The sequence below is a fragment of the Notolepis coatsorum genome (genome assembly GCF_963971535.1).
Source record: "Notolepis coatsorum genome assembly, chromosome: 17".
Taxonomy (NCBI): Eukaryota; Metazoa; Chordata; class Actinopteri; order Aulopiformes; family Paralepididae; genus Notolepis; species Notolepis coatsorum.
The window spans coordinates 82554412-82567629 of record NC_140181.1 but is presented as its reverse complement, the minus strand read 5'-3'; the positions used below and the strand labels follow the sequence as shown (position 1 = coordinate 82567629).

General features: G+C 49.2%; 1 protein-coding gene across 1 annotated transcript in view; it reads right to left on the bottom strand.

Moving 5' to 3' along the window:
• Window positions 1-13218, bottom strand: part of nav1a (neuron navigator 1a) — a gene marked incomplete at its 5' end in the record, with an annotated part of 52871 nt that overhangs the window by 29162 nt on the left and 10491 nt on the right. The window contains 7 exons of the mRNA XM_084333523.1: window positions 1218-1295; window positions 2347-2429; window positions 2554-2742; window positions 3844-3992; window positions 6255-6296; window positions 10342-10887; window positions 11786-12608. Coding sequence (XP_084189649.1) covers window positions 1218-1295; window positions 2347-2429; window positions 2554-2742; window positions 3844-3992; window positions 6255-6296; window positions 10342-10887; window positions 11786-12608 — 1910 coding nt within the window. The remainder of the gene's footprint in view (window positions 1-1217; window positions 1296-2346; window positions 2430-2553; window positions 2743-3843; window positions 3993-6254; window positions 6297-10341; window positions 10888-11785; window positions 12609-13218) is intronic.

Genomic DNA, 13218 nt, shown 5'->3' with positions numbered 1-13218 from the left:
CAGGTGCATTAATAATCCCTGGGAGGCTGTGTGTACAGAACACAGCTACTAGAAACCATAAAGCAAACTCACGAGAGATAAAAGCTTTGTTGGCATGCAAGGTATCTGGCAACAGTGCTGGAACTGTCGCTATCTTACTGAGCTGTGGCTAGTAGTACATACGTTAGCAGATAACTGTGTAGTAGACCTAGTATATACTTTAGCAGATAACTGTGTATTAAACCTAGTACATAAGTTAGCAGATAGCTGTGTAGTATAGACCAGATAACTGTGTAGTATAGACCAGATAACTGTGTAGTATAGACCAGATAACTGTGTAGTATAGACCAGATAACTGTAGTATAGACCAGATAACTGTGTAGTATAGACCAGATAACTGTAGTATAAATCAAATCAAATCAAATCAAATTTATTTATAGGGCCCGACAACACACGTTAATGTCCCCATGGGCCGTACACGTCTTCTTTAAACAAGTCAAGAAGAAAACATAACAATAAGTCAAGAACAGAACAAGAACACCATAAGGTCCAAACATTTTTAGATGAATGCAAATAAATTAAAGAATGCAAGCACTCCCAGACATACCCCACGCGAAGGTAAGGAAAAACTCACTAAAACCTAACAATAGGGAAAAAAGCTCCACAGGCAGTGTGGAGGAGAGAAACCTTAGAAGGGCCATTCAAGGGGGGATCAGTATAGACCAGATAACTGTGTAGTATAGACCAGATAACTGTGCAGTATAGACCAGATAACTGTGCAGTATAGACCAGATAACTGTGCAGTATAGACCAGATAACTGTGCAGTATAGACCAGATAACTGTGTAGTATAGTGTAGTATAGACCAGATAACTGTGCAGTATAGACCAGATAACTGTGCAGTATAGACCAGATAACTGTAGTATAGACCAGATAACTGTGTAGTATAGACCAGATAACTGTAGTATAGACCAGATAACTGTGTAGTATAGACCAGATAACTGTAGTATAGACCAGATAACTGTGTAGTATAGACCAGATAACTGTAGTATAGACCAGATAACTGTGTAGTATAGACCAGATAACTGTGCAGTATAGACCAGATAACTGTGTAGTATAGACCAGATAACTGTAGTATAGACCAGATAACTGTGCAGTATAGACCAGATAACTGTGTAGTATAGACCAGATAACTGTGCAGTATAGACCAGATAACTGTGTAGTAAACCTAGTACATACGTTAGCAGATAGCTGTGTCGTCAGGTTGGCCACCTTCTCTTGAGACGACTCCAGCTCCCTCCTCAGTTTACGTATTTGCTGTGGGGAGAGGAGGAGGGAGGGGGGAGAGGAGGAGGGAGGGAGGGGGGAGAAGAGGAGGGAGGGAGGGGGGAGAGGAGGAGGGAGGGAGGGGGAGAGGAGGGGGGAGAGGAGGGGGGAGAGGAAGGGGGAGGGTGGGGGAGAGGAGGAGGGAGGGATGGGGGAGAGGAGGAGGGAGGGAGGGGGGAGAAGAGGAGGGAGGGAGGGGGGAGAGGAGGAGGGAGGGAGGGGGGAGAAGAGGAGGGAGGGAGGGGGGAGAGGAGGAGGGAGGGATGGGGGAGAAGAGGAGGGAGGGAGGGGGGAGAGGAGGGGGGAGAGGAAGGGGGAGGGTGGGGGGAGAGGAGGAGGGAGGGATGGGGGAGAGGAGGGGGGAGGGAGGGAGGGGGGAGAGGAGGAGGGAGAGGAAGGGGGAGGGTGGGGGGAGAGGAGGAGGGAGGGAGGGGGAGAGGAGGAGGGAGAGGAAGGGGGAGGGTGGGGGGAGAGGAGGAGGGAGGGATGGGGGAGAGGAGGGGGGAGGGAGGGGGGAGAGAGAGTGGTGAGATACTGAAAATAGAGTTTTCAAGACTCCCCTGCACCTGAAAATGGCCGACAGCGGCGAGCGAAGAAGAGGGTCGTTGTTCATGGAATGGATGACAAACCACTGGTTCTACAACAGACGATGAGCGTGGCGGATGACGGGGGGACAAATGTAACAGGGACGAGGGGGGCGAGAGAGAAAGAGCGAGGGGAGACCGCACTTACCTCGCCCTGAATCCTTTCCTCAGCCTTGGGAAGCAAGGGGGGGGGGGGGTGAAAGATAGATAGAGTGAGATAGAATAGAGTAGAGGGAGGAGATGAAAGGAGAGGAGGAGAGGAGAGAGGAAGGGACATTTCTAGTGAGGCACTATAGGCAGAGCAAGGGAGAGAGACTTGCTCAGTGTCAGGCAGGGGAACAAGAGGAGAGAGAGGAATCAACACACGCTATCTTACACCACACACACACACACACACACACGCACACACACACGCACACACACACACACACAAACATGTAAACACACAGTGTAGCTACCTGATTCCCCATTACGCCAGTCCCACTCACCGAGGAGTAGGTGGACGAGGCGTTGGACGCCAGAGAGAGAATCGAGCCGTGAACTGGGGGTGGAACGAAATCAAAGAAGGAATTAGAAAGGAGCAAAATCGCACGGCAAGGCGGAATGTGACAGAAAAACACATGCCCCCCCCCCCCCCCCCCCCCATTACAGTACAGTGGTCTCACCCTCGTCGTTGGTGGTCTCCCTGTCCCTGAAGGATCCGGAGCGAACCATTCCCATGCTGCGGGGGCGCTCGGCCAGCGACATGGTGCTGCCCAGCGGGGAGGCCCCGTACAGCTCCAGCGAGGCGTCCTGGGTGGGGATGCTGTTGGACCGAGTCATCCTGGGAGGGCCGCCGATGGGACCGGGAGCCACTGCGAGCGAAGGAGGCGAGGGGGAGGGTTACGATCGCTCTCGTGGCAAAAATTCTGATAAACGTGCCTTATTTCAGCACTTTAGTTTAAAGCCCTAATCCGCGCTTTCTCTGACTGTCATATTCACATACATTCTTGAAGAGATTCTTCTGCAGATGGAATATACTGTGAAGCTACTTTGGATATATGTGTATATATATCTGTGTGTGTGTGTGTGTGTGTGTGTGTGTGTATGTGTGTGTGTGTATGTGAAAAAGTTAATTATCCACTGAATTAGTTAATCTATTATAGGTGGTGAAAACCGCCCCAACGCATCACTGGTACATCACTCCCTGCAATTGAGTCTATTCATTAAAAATGGTGTTTGAGGAAGGCATGCAGCATTGGGCACCTCTCATCCCAATCACGGACTGTTTGCCCTCCTCCCCTCTGGGAGACGCTACAGGCTACATGCTGTCATCTCCCTGAACTCTGTACCATGACAGAGCCCCCCCCCCCCCCATGCCATATAAACTCTGAACTCTGAACTCCATTGCCTATAAATATCTCATCTCTCATCTCATCTCATATACCCTAAACCCAGAAACCTATGTTTCATTGTACTGTACTGTATAATGATGACTGTATAAATCTGAATCTAATCGAATCTATTATGCACTATTTCAAATGTGTGTGTGTGTGTGTGTGTGTGTTACAAGGTCAGTAGAAGCAACAAGAAGTGCTTGTTCTCTGGGTTTCCTCCCACACCAAGATACACGCATGCTGGGTATATAACACTCCTGTCACTGCCCTTGACCAAGGCACTGGCATTACAGCTGGAGTTAGTCCCCGGGCGCACCACACTATGTGTGGCTGCCCACTGCTCCTTAATAGTAGGACGGGTCAAATGTAGAGGACGAATTTCTCCAAGGGGATTAATAATGGTTCAATTTAACTGAACCCATCTGCCTAATTGTGTTGTACGCTTCAACCTGGTTGTCAACTGAGTGCATGTGTACCTGTCTGACTGTGTTTGCAATGTTTATGACTGTATGTGTGCTAACGTTATCATGTGTGTGTGTGTATGTGCGTGCGTGTGTGTGTGTGTGTGTGGATACCCACCCATGTTGGTCTTAGTGGAGCGGGGCAGGGAGGTGGGAGAGGCGAGCAGAGGAGGAGTCAAGGAGTCGGCCATACTGAGGATGGTGTGAGAGTGTCTCCTCTCTCCTCTCTCCTTGCCGTCCGCCTCGCCCTGGGGCACCCCGCTGAAACTGAGAGGAGGAGGACGCCGTCAAGAACTCTTTACGTCCTACGTCACTTAAGCCAACACTTTACCCAAAGCAACTTACAAGCTGTGTACAACGAGTCGGCAAGAGGGGATCAATAAAGAAATATCTCATCTTATCTCAACACCTCCCTCTGGGGGCTAAGGGTTGTTTGTCAAACGAACGTGAGTGCTACAGAGTGCATAGTAGTATAGACAATAGACATAATAGCATAGTAGGTAGTAGTACAGATGTAGTAGCATAGTACATAGTCAAGAGTGGCTTCATGGTGATTTATGTCACTAGAACACAGTAACTCCTTCTTGGCTACATCCTGTAAACATGTCTCACACTTCCTGCAGCCTGTGCAGTCTTTATGTACAGTCTTTGACCTGTGCAGTCTTTATGTACAGTCTTTGAGCTGTGCAGTCTTTATGTACAGTCTTTGAGCTGTGCAGTCTTTATGTACAGTCTTTGACCTGTGCAGTCTTTATGTACAGTCTTTGACCTGTGCAGTCTTTATGTACAGTCTTTGACCTGTGCAGTCTTTATGTACAGTCTTTGAGCTGTGCAGTCTTTATGTACAGTCTTTGACCTGTGCAGTCTTTATGTACAGTCTTTGACCTGTGCAGTCTTTATGTACAGTATTTGACCTGTGCAGTCTTTATGTACAGTCTTTGAGCTGTGCAGTCTTTATGTACAGTCTTTGACCTGTGCAGTCTTTATCTACAGTCTTTGACCTGTGCAGTCTTTATCTACAGTATTTTACCTGTGCAGTCTTTATCTACAGTATTTTACCTGTGCAGTCTTTATCTACAGTCTTTGACCTGTGCAGTCTTTATCTACAGTCTTTGACCTGTGCAGTCTTTATCTACAGTCTTTGACCTGTGCAGTCTTTATGTACAGTCTTTGACCTGTGCAGTCTTTATCTACAGTATTTTACCTGTGCAGTCTTTATGTACAGTATTTGAGCTGTGCAGTCTTTATGTACAGTCTTTGACCTGTGCAGTCTTTATGTACAGTCTTTGACCGGTGCAGTCTTTATCTACAGTATTTTACCTGTGCAGTCTTTATGCACAGTATTTTACCTGTGCAGTCTATGACCTGTGCAGTCTTTATGTACAGTCTTTGACCTGTGTGGACCGGCGTCGACCGCAACAAGTGTTGTAGTGAGTAATAGTATTAATGTTAATTAATTAATTAAGTCCAATTGTCCCTTCAGCAGCACTACACAGCATGGCTGGAATACTGTGTACAAAAGTAAACAAGAGCACATGGGGGAAAATATATATATAATAATAAAGTAAAGAGATAGAGATTGTTATTTTCACACCGACTATTACTCACTACTCTATATTGAATACATTCATTAACAAGAATTCTACTTTCACACGATACGATCGGAGATACACCACAGTGAGGTACAGATAACGTTTGACAGCACAAATTCTACATGTTAAAAATCAGGTGCTGTGGTCTAGTTCAGATGTAAACATATAGACCTGTCCCATAGTCAAGTCAAGTCAAGTCGAGTTATTTGTACAGCTAACAGAATCACATGACTGAATGGGCTTCACAGGCCCACGGTGGAACAACGCCTCCCTTCTAGGGAGCTGAATGATAAAGACCACGTTGGACGCAGGGACACATTTTTTAGGGGATTAACATGGGGCTTCCTGGAAATTATTGCTGAGTGACAGCTACTATGTTTAAACAGCCCTTGGGGCGGGATTAAAACAATCTGTCAATCACACAGCAATCTGTCCGCGGGATGTCTACACATGTGGAGTGAATGGGTCACACACACACAAAAATCTGTCCGTGCCTGACAGTCCATCTCGTGTGTGTGTGTGTGTGTGCATGTGTGTCTGTGCATGTGCATGTGTGTGTGTGTGTCTGTGCATGCGTGTCTGTGCATGTGTGTGTGTGTGTGTGTGTGTGTCTGTGCGCGTGTCTGTGCATGTGTGTGTGTGTGTGTGTGTCCGTGTGTGTGTGTGTGTGTGTGTGTGTATGTGTGTGTGTGTGTGGGCACGAATGTATCAGAATAACCCACAATGTACAAATGCACTGATAATAATTGTGTCCTTTAAACATTGTCTTTATGTGGACATAAATAAAGATTCTAAATGTGTGTGTGTGTGTGTGTGTGTGTGTGTGTGTGTGTGTGTGTGTGTGTGTGTGTGTGTGTGTGTGTGTGTGTGTGTGTGTGTGTGTGTGTGTGTGTGTGTGTGTGTGTGTGTGTGTGTGTGTGTGTGTGTGTGTGGTTACCTCAAGCCTTTCTTGGGCAGTGTGTTTCTGTCCCTGTGGGAGCTGTGGAGGAGGAGGACAGTACATTACAGTGCAGTGAAGGTTGGTATTAAAGCCACGGGAAGAAAGAAACACAGGGCTACAGTCAGCTGGTAATTATAACTTCAGTCACCCGGGCACTGATAATAGGCCTGTCGTAATAATGCCCTTTGCGGCATGGCATGCGTGTGTGAGTGTGTGTGTGTGTGTCTATGTGCGTGTGTGTGTGTCCATGCGTGTTTTCCTGTGTGATTTTCCCTGTGAATTAGTGTTTAAACTCCTTTTTACTCCAATCATAGTACTTGACTTAGAGGACAGAGTGTCCAGGGCAGACTGTACAGTGCAAAGCTACAACATAGTGTACTGTGAGTGTAACATAATGACTGTGAGTGTAACAGAATGTACTGTCTGTGAGTGTAACATAATGACTGTGAGTGTAACAGAATCTACTGTGAGTGTAACAGAATGTACTGTGAGTGTAACAGAATGACTGTGAGTGTAACATAATGTACTGTCTGTGAGTGTAACATAATGACTGTGAGTGTAACATAATGACTGTGAGTGTAACAGAATCTACTGTGAGTGTAACAGAATCTACTGTGAGTGTAACAGAATCTACTGTGAGTGTAACATAATGTACTGTGAGTGTAACAGAATGTACTGTGAGTGTAACAGAATCTTGATTGATTGATTGATTGATTGAAAACTTTATTAACAGATTGCAGAATGGGTACAATACAGTACAGCTCAATACACACAATTGTTAAGGGGATGCAGACCAGAGAAAGACTTTCGTCTTGTTTACATCAGGGTCCCCCATTTTCAATTCATCAGGACATATATGACATACATGATATACAGATAGACAGTACTGCTACATCTATACATTTATGACATACCAGATTTGCAAATACAGTACTGTTTGTGATACAAAAAGAGTCAAGAAAAGGGAGTATATACATTTGACGTAAAAACTGTACATTGGAGGAGGTTGGGTGGGGTTGTGTGGGGGGGGGGGTTGGGTACATTGGGATATTGACAACCATACTGGGTAATTTACATTGGAGGGGGTTGGGAGGGGGGGGGACGGGACACTGTGAATGTAACAGAATGTACAACAGAATCGACTGTGAATGTAACAGAATGTACTGTGAGTGTAACAGAATCTACTGTGAGTGTAACAGAATGTACTGTGAGTGTAACAGAATCTACTGTGAGTGTAACAGAATCTACTGTGAGTGTAACAGAATGTACTGTGAGTGTAACAGAATGTACTGTGAGTGTAACATAATGTACTGTGAGTTCATTTAAAGACACTTAAACCTACCCAGGGTACTGTAGGTTCGCTGAGCACGGATGCTCTTTTTCAGTTACGCCCTGCTTCACATTCACACAGTTCCATTCACACCTGGGAGCTGCCCAGTACAACCACAGTCTGACACCATTGGCCACTGAGCAACTCCAGTTGGGGGTTAAGTGCCTTGCTCAAGAGCACTTCAGCGGTTGGTGTTAAGGGTATGGGAGAGAGTTATTAATTCACTTCCCCAGCCCAGACTTTTCCTGCCGGTCCGGGGGATCGAGCCGGCGACCTTCCGGTCACAAACCCGCTTCTCTAACCTTTAGGCCACTGCTGCCCCCCACTAAATGATCCCATGTAAGAATAGTCTGCTCACGATTATCCAGAGGGGAAGGGTGAGGGTCAGAGGTTAAGGGTCATAGGTTAAGACGTGTCATAATGTTTAAACACCTGCAAAGTGATAGGAAAATGGAAGGAAATTGACATTTATAGGGATGATCTTTTACCTCTTTGACCTTTGAACTTTATAGAGATTTGAATTGTCAGTTGGATTTCAGGATGATAAGTTAAGCTGGACCTTCATTAAACCCCTTGGGGGAAATTTGTTCTTTGCATTTGACCCACCCTAACTATTTTAGGAGCACTGGGCAGCCACACAGGGCAGTGCCCGGGGGACCAACTTTAGTTGTAATGCCAGTACCTTGGTCAAGGGCAACGGCAGGATATACCTAGCATCCAGGTATTTTTATGGTTTGGGAGGAAACCGGAGAAGCCGGAGGAAACCCATGCAAATGCGGGGAGAAGGCTTGAACCCAGGACCTTAGAGCTAACCACTGGACCCAGGACCTTAGAGCTAACCACTGGACCCAGGACCTTAGAGCTAACCACTGGACCCAGGACCTTAGAGCTAACCACTGAACCCAGGACCTTAGAGCTAACCACTGAACCCAGGACCTTAGAGCTAACCACTGGACCCAGGACCTTAGAGCTAACCACTGAACCCAGGACCTTAGAGCTAACCACTGAACCCAGGACCTTAGAGCTAACCACTGAACCCAGGACCTTAGAGCTAACCACTGAACCCAGGACCTTAGAGCTAACCACTGAACCCAGGACCTTAGAGCTAACCACTGAACCCAGGACCTTAGAGCTAACCACTGAACCCAGGACCTTAGAGCTAACCACTGAACCCAGGACCTTCTTGCTGTGAGGTGACAGTGCTAACCACTGAACCCAGGACCTTCTTGCTGTGAGGTAACAGTGCTAACCACTGAACCCAGGACCTTCTTGCTGTGAGGTGACAGTGCTAACCACTGAACCCAGGACCTTCTTGCTGTGAGGTGACAGTGCTAACCACTGAACCCAGGACCTTCTTGCTGTGAGGTGACAGTGCTAACCACTGAACCCAGGACCTTCTTGCTGTGAGGTGACAGTGCTAACCACTGAACCCAGGACCTTCTTGCTGTGAGGTGACAGTGCTAACCACCGAACCCAGGACCTTCTTGCTGTGCGGTAACAGTGCTAACCACTGAACCCAGGACCTTCTTGCTGTGAGGTAACAGTGCTAACCACTGAACCCAGGACCTTCTTGCTGTGAGGTGACAGTGCTAACCACTGAACCCAGGACCTTCTTGCTGTGAGGTAACAGTGCTAACCACTGAACCCAGGTCCACTGCGCCACCGTGACGCCACGTATACTTTCCGCCCGTATATATTTAGGCTATATGCATCTGAAACACATCTGAGTGGCTGGATTGTATGAATTGTATTGTATGAATAAACATCGCTTCAATGAATTCTTAGCAGAAGGAGAAAGGATTTTACAGAGCAAATAGAGCATATTTTATTCTAATATTTATTCCACTTTGTTTAGAACACAACGTTTTCATTGTGGGTGTGAATTTTAGCCAGACAAGTGCACCATGTCATTAAATGCCAGCCATGAAGGGATTGCCCTTCAAAACGCTGTCTCAGATAGATCTGTTTTTATATGAATAAAAGATACATTTATATAAAGGGAGATGATCACATAATGGTAGATGAAACGGTGGTGTAGTGGTTAACACTGTCGCCTCACAGCAAGAAGGTCCTGAGTTCGATTCCCGCTTGGGGACCAGGTTGCCGGGTTGCCAGGTACCCGGACCTTTCTGTGTGGAGTTTGCATGCATGTTCTTCCCGTGCTCGCAAGGGTTTCCCCTCCAGAAAAAGAGATAAACCCAATAGAAAAACATGCAGAACAGATCGCTAACGCTGTCGAGTCCCTGACGAAGATGTATAGTAGCACTTGGATTGGTCCCCGGGTGTGGCCTCACACCACAACCCATGTCTGCTCCCGGGTGACGGGGTGGTTCAAGCGCAGAGACAAAATTTCATCGGCAACCCAAAAAAATGATTCCATGTGTGTGTTTCCTATGTGTGTCGCTGCATGACTACACTGCAATGTGTGCTACGAATAAAGACTTCTTCAAAGTCCAGTTTAATCTTTAGAAAGGCAATGAAATATGACAGCCTCGCCCTCTCCCTCCTAACCTCTCCCTCCTTGTCTGAACAATAGAGATAGTCACGTCAGTTCCCAAACTCACCAGCAGGGGGAACTGCATGGCAGTATTCAGGATGCATCAGATACTGGTAACAACACCCTGTGTGTGTGTGTGTGTGTGTGTGTGTGTGTGTGTGTGTGTGTGTGTGTGTGTGTGTGTGTGTGTGTGTGTGTGTGTAGTACTAGATGTGCCTGGGTGATGATGGGACGTTTCTTCCAGAATGGAGACCTACCTGTACGTGTCGTTGAGAGTCAGGGAGGCTCTACTACTTCCAGAGCTCCAGCAGGCAGGGGGGCCTCTGTCCTCCGGTCTCTCCCTGTCCCGGGGCTCTGTGCCTGGGTAGCCTCTCCCCAGGCTGTCCCTCTCCTCTCTCTCCAGGAGCTCCGGGGCCAGGCTCATCTGGAGGGGCAGGGACTCCATGCTGCGGTGCAGTCCAGAGAGGCGAGGGTAGAGCAGCGGCGTGGTGGTCCCTCCGCCTCCCACGCTCCCCGCCATCCCCAGGGCGGAGACCTGCCGGGGCCCGAGTCCCAACCCCATCCCGGGGCCCGCGAAGCAGGCCGATGAGTTGACGTTGAGCAGGGGGGCCGGGCTCGGGGTCAGGCAGGGGCTGGGGGTACCGCTCCCCGCCGAGCTGACCAGGTCCTGGAGCTTGGAGTAGGGGGGGATCTTGGGAGGCAGGGGGTCCTGGATCCCCATCCCCACCTCCAGACCGCTGGAGCTCAGCTTGTCAACGTGGGCCATGGAGGGAGGCTTGCCCAGGCTACGCATACCAGACAACCTGAGGAGAGGACAAGGGGACGATTTTAAATAAGAATCCAAAACGCTGGGCCTCTAAGCCTCAACGGATATGAGTGAAGTTAGAGTGAGTGAGATTATGTGGACAGAACTCTGCAGATACTGTTCTATAAGACCTGCATCCAGAGTGTGCTGACGTTCTGTATTCAGTGCTGGGGCGGAGCAGTACAGTATGTGTACAGAATAAGAATAAATTAGATAGGGAGGTCAATTTAGGAGGTAAGATAACTGGTGAAGCAATGTGCCATATTACAAACATGTCAGACCAGTACACCAGGAAATTGGCAGAAAAGATCATAGCCGATCAACTGCACCCACTATGGTCTGAGTACGCACTCTTACCCTCAGGGCGGAGGTCCTGCGTGCCCAAAACCAAACGATGCATTACGTCCTTTGTCCCGCGCAGCATTCAGCTGCTTAACCAGTTTTGATTATATCTTTTTTTAGCACGTGCACCCTGGTGCCGTTGAGGGTCATGCAGTGTGATGCTCTCTATGATGTTCATATTTATTATGCTCATGTCTTGTTCGTCTGTGCTGTTGTAGCCCCGAGGGAGTCTCGAACCCGGGTCGGCCGCACCGCGAGTGACATCACAGACCGCTATACCAAGAGGTGAATTCACTTCTTGGTAACGTGTCTGTGTGCCTTTTAAGGGGGAGTGAGTTCAACTCGCAGTACCGCTACACTTCACAACACTTGAGGTCCATCGTGGATATTACTCACGGACCTCCGTTACACTGTATTGTTCATATTTGTGCCTATTGGGCTTTTTTGTTGCTCTCTTTGTGCAAAGCAAATTCCCTTGAAGGGCAACGCCTAACAGGAGTTTGATGCGTTTGATATTGGTATGTTTGGCGTTCAGCAGCACCTGTTCACCCTACCTGTGTGTGTTGGGAGAGGGCAGGTCGGTGACCTTGCACCCGCTGGGGGGCTTCAGTCCCTGGAGCTTCCCTCCGCTCTCCGAGGGGGTCTGGGCGGGGCTGGCCTTCAGAGAACCCCCTCCCCCGCACTCCGAGTCGGACGCCACTCGCGCCTTGGCCCTCTCCTTCTCCTTCTCCCGGTCCGTCTGGTTGACGCCGGGGCTGGAGGAGCTGTGGATCCCCCGCGCCTTGCCCGGCCCCGTCCCCCCGCAGCCGATCCCCGAGCCGGGCTCTTTGAGCCTGGAGCCGTGGGGGGGTTTGACGCTCATGCCGGTGTGGTGAGTGTCCATGGTGGTGCTGACGGGGCGAGCCGAACTGGGCCGGGTCAGACTCAGCGTGCTGGTCTTAGCCGGGCGGGGCAGCGAGCGGTACTGGAGCGAGTTCCTGGCGTTGGCCGACAGGAAGCCGCTGTGGTCGCCGTTGGAAACGTCCAGGCTCTGTTTCCTCCCCCCGCCTCCTGCTCCCGGCTTAACGGGGATACCGGACGTTTTGGCCGTCTTCGCGGCGGAGCCGGTGGGGATGGAGCTGCCGACGGTGCTCATCACGGTAGCCGTGCCGGTATTGTTGTGTGTGCCGTTGGTGGTGGTGACCGTGGTGGGCTTCTTGAAGCCGAAGTTCCCCCCGGTGGAGGGCCGGACCAGGCCGGAGGGGGGCTTACGCTGCTCACCGGCACCCGGGCCGTTCCGGTGGTCTTTACCGGCATCGGAGCAGGAGCGCTGCAGGCCTGAGTTCGTCAGGGCTAACCTAGACCTATCTACTGGCTTCCCATCGGACTTCACTGAGCCTGGAGAGAGAGAGAGAGAGAGAGAGAGAGAGAGAGAGAGAGAGAGAGAGAGAGAGAGAGAGAGAGAGAGAGAGAGAGAGAGAGAGAGAGAGAGAGAGAGAGAGAGAGAGAGAGAGAGAGAGAGAGAGAGAGAGAGAGAGAGAGAGAGAGAGAGAGAGAGAGAGAGAGAGAGAGAGAGAGAGAGAGAGAAAGGGAGAGAGAGGGAAAGAGGGCGATAGAGGGATGAAGAGAGAGGGGGGGGGGAGAGGATAAAGAGGGAGAGAGAGAGAGAGAGAGCATAGAATTAGTCATGTACGCAGCACCCTGAGCCGCTCGAGCCAGATGTTGCAGGACCACAGACAGTCCCGACCATATTAGGGACTAAGGAGGAAGTGATGATAACTTATCTGAACACCTACAAGGTCTGTGTAACGGCTGACACACAGACACACAGACACACAGACACACACACACACACACACACAGACACACACACACACACACACACACACACACACACACACACACACACACACACACACACACACACACACACACACACACACACACACACACACACACACTGTTATCATTCACTTACTCCTCTTTTCCACTCCTATGATCTAAAATA